General features: G+C 40.5%; 2 protein-coding genes across 2 annotated transcripts in view; one reads left to right on the top strand and one right to left on the bottom strand.

The window, feature by feature from the left end:
• Window positions 1-2,118: 2,118 nt before the first annotated feature.
• Window positions 2,119-14,073, top strand: part of tp53rk (TP53 regulating kinase) — a gene marked incomplete at its 5' end in the record, with an annotated part of 199,246 nt that continues 187,291 nt past the window's right edge. Inside the window, one exon of the mRNA XM_083972798.1 lies at window positions 2,119-2,125. The remainder of the gene's footprint in view (window positions 2,126-14,073) is intronic.
• On the bottom strand, window positions 6,757-10,861 carry elf3 (E74-like factor 3 (ets domain transcription factor, epithelial-specific)). The gene is made up of 9 exons (XM_083971664.1): window positions 10,754-10,861; window positions 10,396-10,544; window positions 9,477-9,710; window positions 9,254-9,361; window positions 9,027-9,164; window positions 8,841-8,927; window positions 8,615-8,734; window positions 8,204-8,399; window positions 6,757-7,675 (listed from the first exon to the last, which is right to left on the bottom strand). The coding sequence occupies exons 2-9, from the start codon at window positions 10,535-10,537 to the stop codon at window positions 7,564-7,566; spliced, it is 1,137 nt and encodes a 378-aa protein (XP_083827790.1). The 5' UTR covers window positions 10,538-10,544; window positions 10,754-10,861; the 3' UTR covers window positions 6,757-7,563.

The following is a 14,073-nucleotide window of genomic DNA, read 5'->3' as shown; positions in this document are numbered from 1 at the left end:
ACGACACCATTTTATGGTATTTTCATTCATTATTTGCCCTGAGAGATTGAATACTTGGTTTGGACTTGTATAAAGACCTGAATATTACACCCCTCACTCTCAGAGATGAGACTGGCATCATGTGATCAACATCTCTAGTGTCTCATACCGGGGAGTGAGAGTTGAACAAGGGTGCAGGCATCTCTTTAAAAACACTTCTGGACTCTGATACTTGACATAGAAGAATCAATGCCTCGATTAAACTTTTTTCTTGTTTTTCACTAGATCTCCAATGATTTAGTGTTTAATTAATAATGGATGACTGACACTTATAAGTGTCACCTTTAATGTTGACCTCCATTATTCCCTCCACTTTCCTCCTCAAGCCCTATTCATGTAAATGTTTGTCCTTCTGCTGAGTGCCAGAACAGACACAAAAACCACCATGACTCAACATCAATAAGACATCTGCACTGGATTGATATCCAAGCAAATAACACACGGTTAGACAAAAAAAAAAAAAACTATTGACAGAATATCATGCAGTTTGCTCTGAACAGGGGTGACTGTCCAGTGAAATACTGACTTGCACTGACCACTGAGTGTATAGGGCCCTGTATTTTAAGTGGACATATGTGGGTGATGTGGGGAAATAAATTACTAAGAATTTAATTATTTTTATGTTGGTTTTAATACTTGTTTATGAAATGTACACTTTGAGTCAAAATGTCTATTGATTGTATTTATGTCCTTTTATGTCAGAGTGTCACTGATTGTTTTATGTAAGAGCAACGTCCCAAAAACAAAAATGCTGTCGTGACAGACAATAAAGTTTTCTCAATCTGAATGTAGATTGTGCTCAATTCATTGTTTTGTTTGTTTTTGTTCTAAAAACCAATGCATTTTGGCCCATGCATAACTGAGTTACTGATTTATTTACAATGTTTGATTTTTAAACATGGAGGGGGAAGGGATAACAAAAGCCACGTGGATTTTTTTGACTGGCCAATGATGTAGTGATGGAATAGACTGTGGCATGAACAACAATAAAATTAGAGATGGATTTTTTCTGGCAGTGCATGTGCTCCTTTAACAATATTAATGTCATTTAGATTGAATGTTGTGCTGCTGGCATGCCTCAGCAGAGAGGCTCTATCCATGGTACCTAAAAGGGGGTGATCACATTCCCCACACTCCTTGTCCAGGAGAGGAAAAAGGACCTGGACTATCAGGGAAAAATATTCTGCCCTGGGCCATTTAACCTGGGACTCAAGTTCTGGATAAAAGACCTTGGTGGAAAATATTTTCCACGTATCCCTGGTCATGACAAACATATGTTCAAGAGTAGAACTGCTTGAAAAGTGAAGTTGAGTTGCATGTTGGGAAAATTGAGCCTGGCTCACCTTTTTTGACCCAGTGTTCATAAGAGCCTTGGTATCTGCCAAAAGCAATATGATGATAATAAAAGTGATTATGAGTCTTTTCCTGATTTCCTGACATTTGGCAAGGTTACCAGTCAATCACTACATCCACATTCACAGCTACTGTATAGAGACTTCAGCGTCAACTTAATGTTGATGTCAGTGGAATGTGGGAGGAAGCTGGAGAGCCGTGAGAGACAAAGAAAAGCCTCATTAAGTTTCTTTGTGTGAGGCAGTTGTGCTGCCCTATAGTAAACTAGATTATCAAAATGATACAACTACTGATCCTGTTTTCGACTCATTGTGGAACTACCGAGTTTCAATTGACAGTGTTATATTGTGTGTTTTTATTGTGATATCACGTCATGATTATATCTCTGTCAGGAGGTTAATGGCCACAGCTGTAATGATCAGTGAGTGTCAGACTCACTGAATTAGTTTTTTTGAGTCGTATGTGGGAACCTCTGTACTGTGCCTGTATACAAAACGAAAGTGCATGAGGTGAGTTTAATTGGTAACTGTGAAGGGCGTAATGCCTCTCTCACTGTTTACCCAGTGACAAAGCTCTGAGATCACAGCAGTAAAAACTCCCCCCCTCCTTCTCCTCTGTTTTTTCTGGCACAGATAATGAGGTTTCCAGTAAGCTACGTGCTAGACACACATTCTGGCCAGGGGCCAATTCTACCTGCCAAACAGGTATGTTGACCTAGTAGGAGGAGAGCAGAGTCATTCTCACCACATTAAGGAGTGTACAGGTGTGTGTGTGTGTGTGTGTGTGTGTGCGTGCGTTTGTGTGTGTGTGCGTTAGGAGTGCACTGCTTAGCTTGTTCATTAACAGGTCTCATGGTGGCGGCAAGTGTGGATTAAATCAGATTTGTTGCAGATCACAGATCTCTCAGTCAACAGTGCATGGATGATCAAGAACTTATTGGATCATCAACTTGTTGCAATGAAGACATAAAAAGTTCCAGTCTATACATAAAGAATTGCTAGCAAACAAAGAGATGTACACATACGACATGTCAGGTTTGGCTGCCATCTTGCATCATCATGACGCATAGATGAAAATCAAACAACACTTTACTTTTTCCTCTTATCTCGTGACAGAAAGATCTAAATATGGAAACAATTGCATGAGTAAGATTAGTCCTGACTGCAAGTGGGTGCTCTGACTTCATGAGGACCATCTCTTCTTAATTCAGACAACAAACAAACAGCAGACACAGGTGGACAGACCTGCATTTACACAAATACTACTTACTGGATTTATTCATCTTCCCTGCAACTACAACTACAGTAAAATGAATGAGATGCCCCGAAACAAACAGGAGGCTTGGCCTAAAATTAAATGGATTTGTGTGGTCATACTCATGTTCCACATCTCGTCACCCTAACGCTCATCTGTTTGCACCACAAACAAACCACATCAAATTGATTTTATTTATATAGCAGTGAATCATAACAACAGCTCATCTCAGAGCAAGAACGATATTATAGTACAAGAAACACTAAAGAGCAATACTTAAATACAGCTTTAAATGTCAACACAGTGGTGTATTGTCCCACATTTAAGCTGGTCACTCTGAACCAACCTCCTACTGACTGTAGAAACTAGAGAATAAACCACTTCACGATTAGCCTGCCTTTACAAAGGATTTATAATTCTTTATAAATAGATTATTAACCAGTTTGAAGATCATAAATTAACAGTTATAAAGAAGTTATGACACAGTTTCCATGTATTGATACAAGCTGTCAAGTTCAAGTTACTATAAATTTATTTGATCTGAAACTTTTTAACTATTAAGATTATATGCTGGTGGAGATTAATTGCTGATAACCTGACAAATATCTGACGAAGGCTGCACAAATACTGATGATGGAGAAAACAGGCAAATTGAAATGTAACCAACGAGACATGAGACATGTGGGCTCATCATTTTGCTAGCAACTGGTCATTGTTTTCCATTTTATGGAAATTTTATTTCATTGGAAGACCTTTAAGATGACTTACGAAGTTTAACAAACCAATTAGTTATATTATTAAGTAAAATCCTCCATATGGGTGTTCCTTTTCTATTTTTAGGCAGTGATTAAAGTTAGATATTTTCTACTGATGAACTGGGTTGATAACTGCATAAACGAACATAACAATTACACCTTTCTAAGTCGATCGACACAATCGCCTAAATCAACCTTGCTTTCATATTTTCCCGCACACATTGTTGACATGTCTGAGTGGCACTCATAGGTTGGCACAGGTATATGAAGAATGCCTCACGGAAACAGAAGGGCATCAAACTGTCTATCTATCTGCCTTGGGGAGAAGAGAGAGGCCAGATTGTCTGCTGGAATGTTGCATTTCTTCCTGGAGTCAACATGATACAGGGTTTGGATGAAATGGAGAAGATGCGTGTGACCGGTTGCCATTTCATTGCATGAGCTTGTGCTTAGGTGTTGACTGAGATAAGGTGTATATGTGTGCTGTTGAGCATGTGCATTAGTGATTACTGCTTGAATTCTATTTATAAATGTCGCCAAGGAAGTTGGTCTGTAACAAAAATCGACACTCATCTGTCAAAGTCAATGGTGCAATATTTCACAGTTATTTTAAATGCACACGCGCGCACACACACACACACACACATACACACAGAAATGTTTGTGTCATCTTGACTTGACTTCATTGATGAAAATCCCCCTTTACTTTTCCCCCCTGTCAATCTGAACGTATACATAACTGATTGAGGCAGTTGCTCCAAAATATTTTAACTTATTATTTGCGTTGTCAACAACAGATCAACAGCAATCAAGTTCTCATTTGTCAATCGCTGCCAAGATCAAAATTTAGTGGCAAACATTTCAGCTAAAGCAGTGGAAGAGTGTTATTGTGGGGTTGACTGAGGCAGTACACAAATATTCACAACAATACAAGTGCCAATGCATTTCATCAAGTATGTTTGTTATGAAATGTTCACCATCACCATCACTTTCACAAGGGCATTTCACATTTCTGCTGGGCATAATTATGCAAGCCAACACCCTTATTCTCTAAATGTAAAAAATGTTTTTCTTATGTGCACCACTTCTTCAGAACCATCAGATGTATGTAGAAAATGTAGAGATGACAGTGAATGATGCCAGTCATTGGCACAGAAGGAAGTTTTTATACCACAGTCGCCATCTAGATGTTATCGTCTGTCATCTCCAACAGGCCAGACCTGTTGTTCGGTGAGCTGAAACCAGAAACCACCATCTGCTGGTGTCAGTTGGAAGAATCCTAACCACAAAGTTGTGTCGCTAGAAATCTAACAATGGTGGATTGATACTGTGAATACAGTCAGAGGTATCACAAAACTAAAAAACCATTTAGAAATGATTCTGTCAGAATGCCATTGCATGCACCCACACACTCAGGCATGCACACGAACACACACACACACACACACACACACACACACACACACACACACACACACACACACACACACACACACACACACACACACACACACCTACACACACACACACACACACACACACACACACACACACACACACACACACACACACACACACACACACACACTGCACAGTCTATCAGCACTTACTGTCTGCTTTTGCTCATGCATGTTGGCTCCCGGGACATAGTATGGCTCATTTGAAAGTGTTAATGCAAGAGTCGGTTGCATAATGCCATCAGGTGTACAGGTGCATGAAAAAATTGCAACATTTATAAGGTGTCTTGTTTGACATTGTATAACTCTAGCTTTTGTGAAACCACTCCAGTAACAGGTCTTACGGGTTTCTTTTATCAGTAAACAAACACGAGTGAGTCCTCAGTATGGATCAGTGGGAGACCCTGTTTTAGGCTTGTAAATGGGTCGTTCGGGAGGTATTAAATCCAGCTTAATGTAATCTGACCAGGTTTACAATAAAGTTAATTATGACAATTAACTGTTGTCCATGGTGTCACACCAGAACCTATGAAGGAGAAGCTGGACCTGTACATCATGATGTTTTACAGCAGAGGAATGATACACCCCTTTGGCCACCATGGATACCAGCTTACCAGAGGCAGATGGGAAAGCTCACCTAGAACCAGCTGACAGAGGGTCCAGCAGATTGATAAAAACTACCTGCCGGGGAAATTCAAACTGTGGTGCTACCAACACACACTGAAGTCACATCAGGATGCAGTCTCTCCAAAAGCTACATCCAAAAATGGTTTGGCTGCCATGCTCTTTCACGGACGTAGGCCAGACCATATCCCATCATCAAGCCACAATACAAAGAGGTAGTGGGGTCAGTCCAATAAACCACAGGAATGATTATGTTTGAGGGGGGTGAAATGTGCAGGAGCAGAGTGAAACATCAGTGAACGGCAGTGGCAGTGATAGCCGACAGCCCTAAAGGGCAGACTGGTGGCAGAACCACCATTGAAGGTTACACCACCACAACGTAACAAATGAAGAAGAAATAGTGATGAAAACGTGGCCCAGTGTTAAAACCAAGCTGCTGCCAAACTCCTGCTAAAACATCATTATCTGACAACACCACCAAATGCATCAGATAAAGACAGAGAGACATCAGATTGTGATTTCAGCTGTAGTTACAGTAACATGATCTATCTTTTGATTTCTCTCAGACAAGCACAATCTCTGTCTGGTATCCACAACAGTTTTCAATTACTGCATTTCCCCATAAAGTGAGTGGTGCATCGTGTCACTTGCAGAGGGTAACAGACTTCTATCAGTGGGCAGTTTGTATGTGTAACTCCCTCTATTTAATATGTACATTTGGTCAGAGCTGTATTTTAGGACAAAACCTTAATTTTTGTTGCTCTTGCCTGTCATGTTTAAATTACTATAAACATGTTAATACAGACTCAATACTTGTAATTGTAAGCGCTTCAGATTCAAAGCCCTCGAGCATTTCAGGTGACAGAACAGTGTCATTTCTCAGCAGAGTTTTTATTGCTGTGCTGCGGCAGGAGAATTGCCACATAGAAGTCCATAGAAACTGGACTGAGAATGGCCAGAGTCATGTTTCTGCTCTTCAAAGAGGAACCTTTGTTCCAACATAAACACCACAACAAAAGCTTAGGGAGCAGACAAACCCGCAGAGGGAGAGTGAGCAGCTGATTGATGAGAGACATGGGGAAGAGGTTTGATTTGAAAGATTTGTCATACCTAAGACAATGACATGTGTTTATGGTTAGTAGTTTATGGTGGCTTATGGCTTTCCAGTTCAATAAGGCAACAGACATTTCTGTATTTTCACATATTCCACCCTTTATGATGGAGAGACATGAGGAAGAGATTTGATTTGAAAAAAAAATCAAACAGAAAGTTAATAAGTGTCAAGTTTTATTTATTTTACAAAACAATATCTGCAACTATTAAGGTGTATGTTAGTTACAGTCCAAACTGGATGAACAACATTAAAACATCACACAAACATCATACAGCCGATTCGTGACTGATTCAAAAAGATGATGATCATACTGTATATAAGAATTACTTTTCACTCAAACATTGTGTAAACACATTTTATACACTTTATAAGTGATACCAATAGACATGTAGTGCACGTTGTTACTGTATTAATGTGAAGTAACATCACCTACATTTTTTCTGTTCCATATTTGTCCTTCACATTTAGTTTATCAGCAAAGATGAAAACTTTCACCCTTTTTCAAATAACAAAAGAGTAACATAAAATTTAGAAAAAAAAGACTAAAATATATCCAGTGCTACAATACAATCATTTATGCCCACGTACCAAAACAAATTACATAGTGACAGATGTGGATTAGATCTGCCTCTTTAAAGGAAGTTGAAAACAAACAACAGAAACCTGTACATATGTAAAAAGTTTGCTTTTCAGCCTTTTAGGTGCTACCACAATCTCATAAGCATCCAGAACGATGTCTATTACAGTTACTGTGAACAAAGTAATGTTTGGCATTCAAAAACACAAAACAGGTACAACATTAATATTGGTTCATAAAACCTACAATAGCCAAAAACAATGGCTTACATTTTCTGCAACACCTTCCTTTGAAAAGGAAGTTAGTGTCTTAAAACATCAAGGGCAGCGTGGTTTTCTTTCCCAACGGGCCACATTGCTCATGTGTAATTCCTCAACTCCTACTCTGACTTTACATGCCCATGCCCATCTCCTCAACCTTCCAGCCGCTGGAGTTCTTTCCAAACTTGTACACGAGCCTCCGCCCATCAACTCGCTCAAGGATCTCCCTCTTGTAGTAATACCTGAAGGTGGAGGAAGTTTGGTTAGTTCCAAGTTGAAGACACAAAGATGGTTATTAAAAGAACCATATTAAAAAAGTGGTTCATAATCTCTTTTTGTTTTGTTTGCTTTAATGTTCCTTTTTTGTCCCCAGACCAGGGTTAAGGTGGTTGAAAATAATTCTACCTGAAGCAAACACTGAAACAGATATAAGATTTTGTTTTCTGAATGGACTGCTGGTAACTATACCTCACACTACTGTACCAAATAACCACAACTATCCCTTTTCAGTATGCTTCAACCTGTCTTTGTAATGTCTTCTGTGACTCTAGAGGAAATTCGTCATCCAATATAACTTGAAGTGCAAGACCAGATTGGCCGTCTCAGGTCATACTATATAGAGCTATATCGTCTGAGTTGGTTGTCTATGTTGGAACATCATCCTGCAGAACCTGGTTTCCTGGTTTGTGCACCTGTCACTAACTCTCCTAAACCACGTATGTATGAATGCCACATGAGATGAAATTCTTAGCTGCTATAGGTAAACTCACCTCATTGCACGACTGAGTTTCTCATATGTCATGCTGCTGTTCTTCTTCTTCTGACCCCACATCTGTGCCACAGCCTCGGACTTGAGGAACTTGAACACACCCTCGCGGCGGTCCTCCCACTTCATCAGGCCCTGGTTCCTCTCAGGGTGGATTAGGATATCCCTGATAAACTCCCAAAGGTGAGTGCCACGAGGTGCTGCAGACAAAAGTGAGCCACAGTGAGCTACATGTGTGTTTGTGTGCACCAATGTTTAAGCATAAGCATGCATGTCTATCAGATATGCATCTTCCGCCTGATAAAGATGCAAAATAGATGCAAAGTAGAATCAGTAGAACAGATCAACAGTGTTGGAGTACAGATGCCTTTTGAACTGAGTTTTACATGTTCTCTAGATGTAGATGTGGCCTTACCATGTTTGTTTTTCTTTGGGTTGTCATAAATGTCACTGCCATTTTCTCTGCAGACCTTAGGAGGTCGCCCCCGTGGCCGCTTCAGCCTAGACTCTCCTTTTTCGGTTTTGATTTGGGCCTCTGTCGACACAATAGTTAATTATTAGATGTTTACTTAAACTCAATGACACTGCTAGGGCTCTAGAATAACTCAGACCCTTATAAACTTAATAACTCTTCTACTCACTTGAAATCAGAGGGTAGGAAAACTCCGGGTCTGATTCGCCACTGCCAGACTCTGGTGAGCTGAGGCTTGAGAAGCCAAACATGCCACCTGAAAGAAAAATGAGAGATATGTGTTAGATATGCAACTTGGGAAAGTGTGTGGTAGAACAAATATGAGGAAACATTGAGAAGTATGTTGAATACTCACTGTTTGAGGAGGAGCTGTACTCGCTGTCGGACTGATTATCAGATAGGTACCCAGTCTCTCCCAGAGGTGTCATGGGCTCCATGCTCAGACTGATCAGGTCACTGTTTTCATATTCCCTCTTGGTGACGGCTCCTTCAGCTGGAGGTAGAAAGTAGCAGTATTACTCCCATGTTTTTCACACTGTATCCGGTTTATGATTGTATGTAGCATCTTTATACTGTATGTACCTTGGCCAAATCTAATGGTGCTGAGCAAAGGGTAGTTTAGGGTGCCCAGGAACTTGTCCAGGAGTTGGCAGGTCTCATTCAGCTCTGGGCCTGACAAGCTCTGTAGCTCTGGGAAGAAAAAAACAATCACACAAAATTTAATCCACAGACCTCTAAGAGAAGCAAAGCTGCATGAAAGTACAGTGCCAGTCAAATATCCGTCTTGTTGGTTTGTTTGTTTTACCATATTTGGTTCTTTGTTCCTCCAGACTCTGGAAGAGGTGTGGGCCGAGCTGTGGGCCAAAGATTCCTATCATCTGGTCCCGGTTCATCTGGCAGAGAGTGTGTCCATCCATGGCACAGTCGACCAGACTCAGGGTACTCGCATCAAACTTTGCGTTCTCCACGTGGTCACTGATCCACTCCAGAACGTCGTCTAATGTCCAGTCATGGGGGCTGGTATGCCTGTACCACTGAGCTGCAGAGAGAGAGGTACAGGAATCACATGGCTGCTGTGGAAGTAGCTACCACCACTATGCAGAGCTTTAAATTGTGGTTGGACACAGATTTGGAAATCATGTAAAAAACGTTTGCGTCTCCCACTCACGCACGCACACACAACATGTCAACTCTTGTTGGTGAAATTTCAACATATCTACATGTTTGTGTAATGGTGACTGATACCAGTCTGGGTTTGTGCCTCTCAGGTCAGGACAAAACAAAGCCTGGACTGTTTTAACTACGAGGTGGCAGCATTCTTGTTTGACGGTTATGAGGAGTTAAACATTAGCCACCCGGTTAATGGTTAAACCGACACCATCTAAATTAGGCCAAAGCAAAGTTCAGTGAGGTAATGGTCTGATTGGCTTAAGTTGAAAATGAAGGATGATGTTTACTGGGAGATTAGTCTGGGCTGAAACTGCCCACGAAACTCAGACTGGACTGTAATGGTTAACTAGCCTTCACAGTCCAGGAATTAAATCATTTGAACCTCCCCTGGTGGTGCAGAGCATACATTCAACTACAGAAGAGGTTAGGGTCACATGTGAAAATCTTGTTTTTACATAATTCTTACATCAATCTGGGAGCATTAAAGTCAGACTTATATTATTTTTTTTAAAAAGTGGTCCTAATCCTCTAGAAATGAGTCCTGGTGCTCTTACTGTTGATGTTGGGGCTGTACACTGGACTGCTGGTCTGTACGGTGTTGATGCTGGGCTGCTGCTGCAGGACATCAGGCATGCCGGTCTGATACATGGTGAGGTTGGCATGAGTCAATATGCTGCTGAGGCACGGTGAGGCCATTGTGACACTAACAAACAGAAAAAATATATACTTGTTCACACACCCAAACAAACAAACAAGTAAACAAGCAAACATACAAACAAAATAAACAACCAGCTTAAACAACCAGCTTCATTCAATTTAAAGGGAGAGTATATCTAATAAACAAAAATGTCAACCAGCACCCCATCCACTCTGACATTCAGTTAAATTCAGTGGTTACTTAATGAGCTTTACCTGAGCACAAGCCACAGTCAGATGCAGAGGAGTGATGCTAAGACAGTCCAAGGTTATAAGTTGGCGTGGTGCAAAAATCCCAGTGTTCAGTGATCTCCTTCTCCCCACCTGCACAACCTTATATTCATTGGAAGGAGTGCGTGAGGGGGAGGGAGGGGCGGACTCAGGTGAGTTCAGGGGAATTCCATGGCCACACCTCCAACCCGCTTCCTCCTACTTAGCTTTCCCGAGAACTTGATCAACAAAACAAACCTGCCCTGCTCTTTCTCTCTAAAGCGGTTTCTCTTTATCTTCCAAACCATCAACCAGGGCTGGATTGTATTTATATCAACACGCTCAGGTTTTATAGGTGTTCATTCTTACTTAGTGAAATAATTATAAATGCTGTGATATGTTGGATGATCTAATTTAGTAATAGTTAGGGTCCTGTTTCATTCAGTAAATGCCCCCCCCCCCCCGGCAAAATGAAAGGTAATTGTTTCCTGTCTCTCATCATCCCAAACATTGTTTCAGATTCTATCAGCTATCACAACAGTAAAAATGTCCTTGCTAACCCTTTTCATACAATCCAAAGTCATTATCGTTATATGGTGTTACTTGTTATAGTAAGGGGTGAACAGTAACAGTAGAACTATGCCAAATCAGGTACAAAAAAAAGGCAAAAAATGTGACTGAACATTTTTCACTTGCATTAGAATCTTGAGCTGTGATAATACTAATACCTGTAGGTAATGATAATACTGACTGATAATAACAATAATAAGGGGGCTGTAGTGGCAGATCCAGACCTGCAAACACAGGAGGCAAGAGTTTGTCTCGGCCAAACTTGATTATTTTATGACATGCCCTATTTATTTTAACAGGGAAGCCGCTGAGGTCACTTTTCTTAAAAACAGACTTCCACAAAGTGCGTCACTATGGTCAACAGTCACGTGTGTGGAAGATCATTCATCAGCCGAGCCCAACACACTCTGATAAAACAACTTTATCAAGACTCTTTTTGTTCCACTGCACTCGAATTGTTTCTGCTCTATTTATTACTTTGTTTATTACTTTGATACAATATAACGTGACGCACACACACACACACACACACACACACACACACACACACACACACACACACACACACACATCATCTTCATCGTCTTCATCAGACTATCAGTGACATGAAGAGGAACCATCTATCATCACTATTTTTAAACCCTCTAAAGGGACAAAAGGGTCCAACTAAGAGGGAGTCTGAAAGCAAAATAACAAACAAACTATTAGGGAGAAATAAAAAGTTTTAATGCTAATTTAATTTAAAAAACGTTAATAAATTATTACATAATGTACAGGTTTTTTCTGTAATTACAAATTTTCACTAATATTGCATCCTAGGATCCAAACTATGGTAGTTTGAAAACCCTGGTCCGACAGCCAAGTCCTGTTTGCTTCTCATCAGACTCTCTCTCTTTCTCTCTCTCTATTTTTATGTATAAAAATATAAATTCCCCACAAATTCCCCACACCCCCTCTGGCCGCAGTCTTCTGTTTGCATACATGTTGAGAAAGGTGTCTGTGTTTACCAAATGAGGTCACTCTATCTGTAGCCCTGCAGTGGTGACCCTGGGAATCCGACTATCAAGGTCTCTAATTAACGTTATCTCTGATTTCATCCTGCATGTCGAGTTTGGTGGGACAACTGAACACGAACCCATAGCAGCTTAGCATCGACCCGTGCAGCGCGGTGGCAAGATAACAGCCACACACTTTCTTCGGCTCATTTCAGGTCACACACAACGCTGCCAAAAGTTCACATGAAGCCAGCCCTCTGCATGGTTTACTTTAGAGGTGTGTTTTTTAATATTCAACCTGGGAGCTGACACACTGCATATCAAGGAAGTTATTTTGTGTAAAGTAAACTCTTGACCCTGCTGTCAGCGGGTGATTGTTGTTGTAGATTTTTTTTCTCTCCTTCCACAGAAAGTAGAAAATGGGCATTGGCTGAATAAATATGCATTGTTAACAAATTATGTGTTGTGTGCAAAAGTGCAAGTTCTGTTGAAATGATTGCATAATAAACTGCCTCGTTTGACACAAAATAAGTGAGGCATTGTGGAAAGAATTTGAACGATTCTCTCCTGTGTTCACACTCTTTCCCCCATGGGCTACGATAAGCCTGAAGGGGGAAGATAAACTGAGAAACACAGAAACAAAGCTCAGGGCAAAGGTGAGTGAGTGGAATCCTGACTAATTGTGATTTAACTGTGAGGCAGACATCACACTACAGGGATCTGCTCTGGTGTCGTATGTCGTGAAACTCACCTGCTTAATGATCAACTGCCAACACATCTGATATACCTGGTAATTATGCATATTGCAACAATATTCATAAAGGCGCTGCTCTGATAGAATTGAAATCCAATGAATAATACGGTCATGGTTTGTCATTTTTTGTTTTATTTTGTGGTCAGTGTCTGGTTTGTGTTTCCCCCACCGCTGCCTTGTTTCTCCTTGTGTATTTAACCTTTGTCCACTGTTGGATCGTCAGTGTTTTTGGCCTGTGTGTGCTCAGTCTTCTCGTACCTTCTCGTGTTCCTGCCCTCAGTATTTACCAGTAGGTTTGCTTGTTTCTACTGCAATAAATCCCACCATACCTGCAGTAGGTGAAGTCTCAGTCTGCATTTTGGGTCTGTCTACTTCACCCTGACTTCCACTAATATTTTTAATAATAATATTAATAATAATAGTAATAGTAATAATTGTTGATCTCTATCCATCTCCATAGTCAGACATTCAGTCAATTTATTATACGTATATATATATATATATATATATATATATATATAAAATTTTAAAATTTTAAATGTATTTTTGGGGCATTTTTGCCTTTATTTGATAGTATAGAGGGGGAATGAGATGCAGTAAAAGCCCGCCCGATGCGGGAGTCGAACCGGGGCCAACTGCAGCACGGACATAGCTACTGGATATGGGGGGCCTGTTCAACCCACTGCTCCACACGGCGCCCCAAATTCAATGAATATTGAGAGTTTCAGGACTCTTATTGTGAAGCCTCTGTCACTCTTACCTCTCTGCCTCTGGAGCAACATGATTAAATATCTGCAATTGGGCACCTCACCTTTATTCTTTTATTTACTTTACTACCCAACAGCTGTTGTTTGTCAGTTCAGGTCAGGGAAAAAAAGTACTTACAGAATATTAAACATCAGCTCATGTTTGTGTTACAGTTAAAGCAGAAGTAAGTGATATATTTGTGTTGATATAAGTCTTAAATAGTTATATCTTCCGACAGCAATCACTTACATAGAGTGTTT

This window comes from Trachurus trachurus, assembly GCF_905171665.1.
Source record: "Trachurus trachurus genome assembly, chromosome: 5".
Lineage (NCBI taxonomy): Eukaryota > Metazoa > Chordata > Actinopteri > Carangiformes > Carangidae > Trachurus > Trachurus trachurus.
This window is presented reverse-complemented; position numbering and strand designations above follow the sequence as displayed.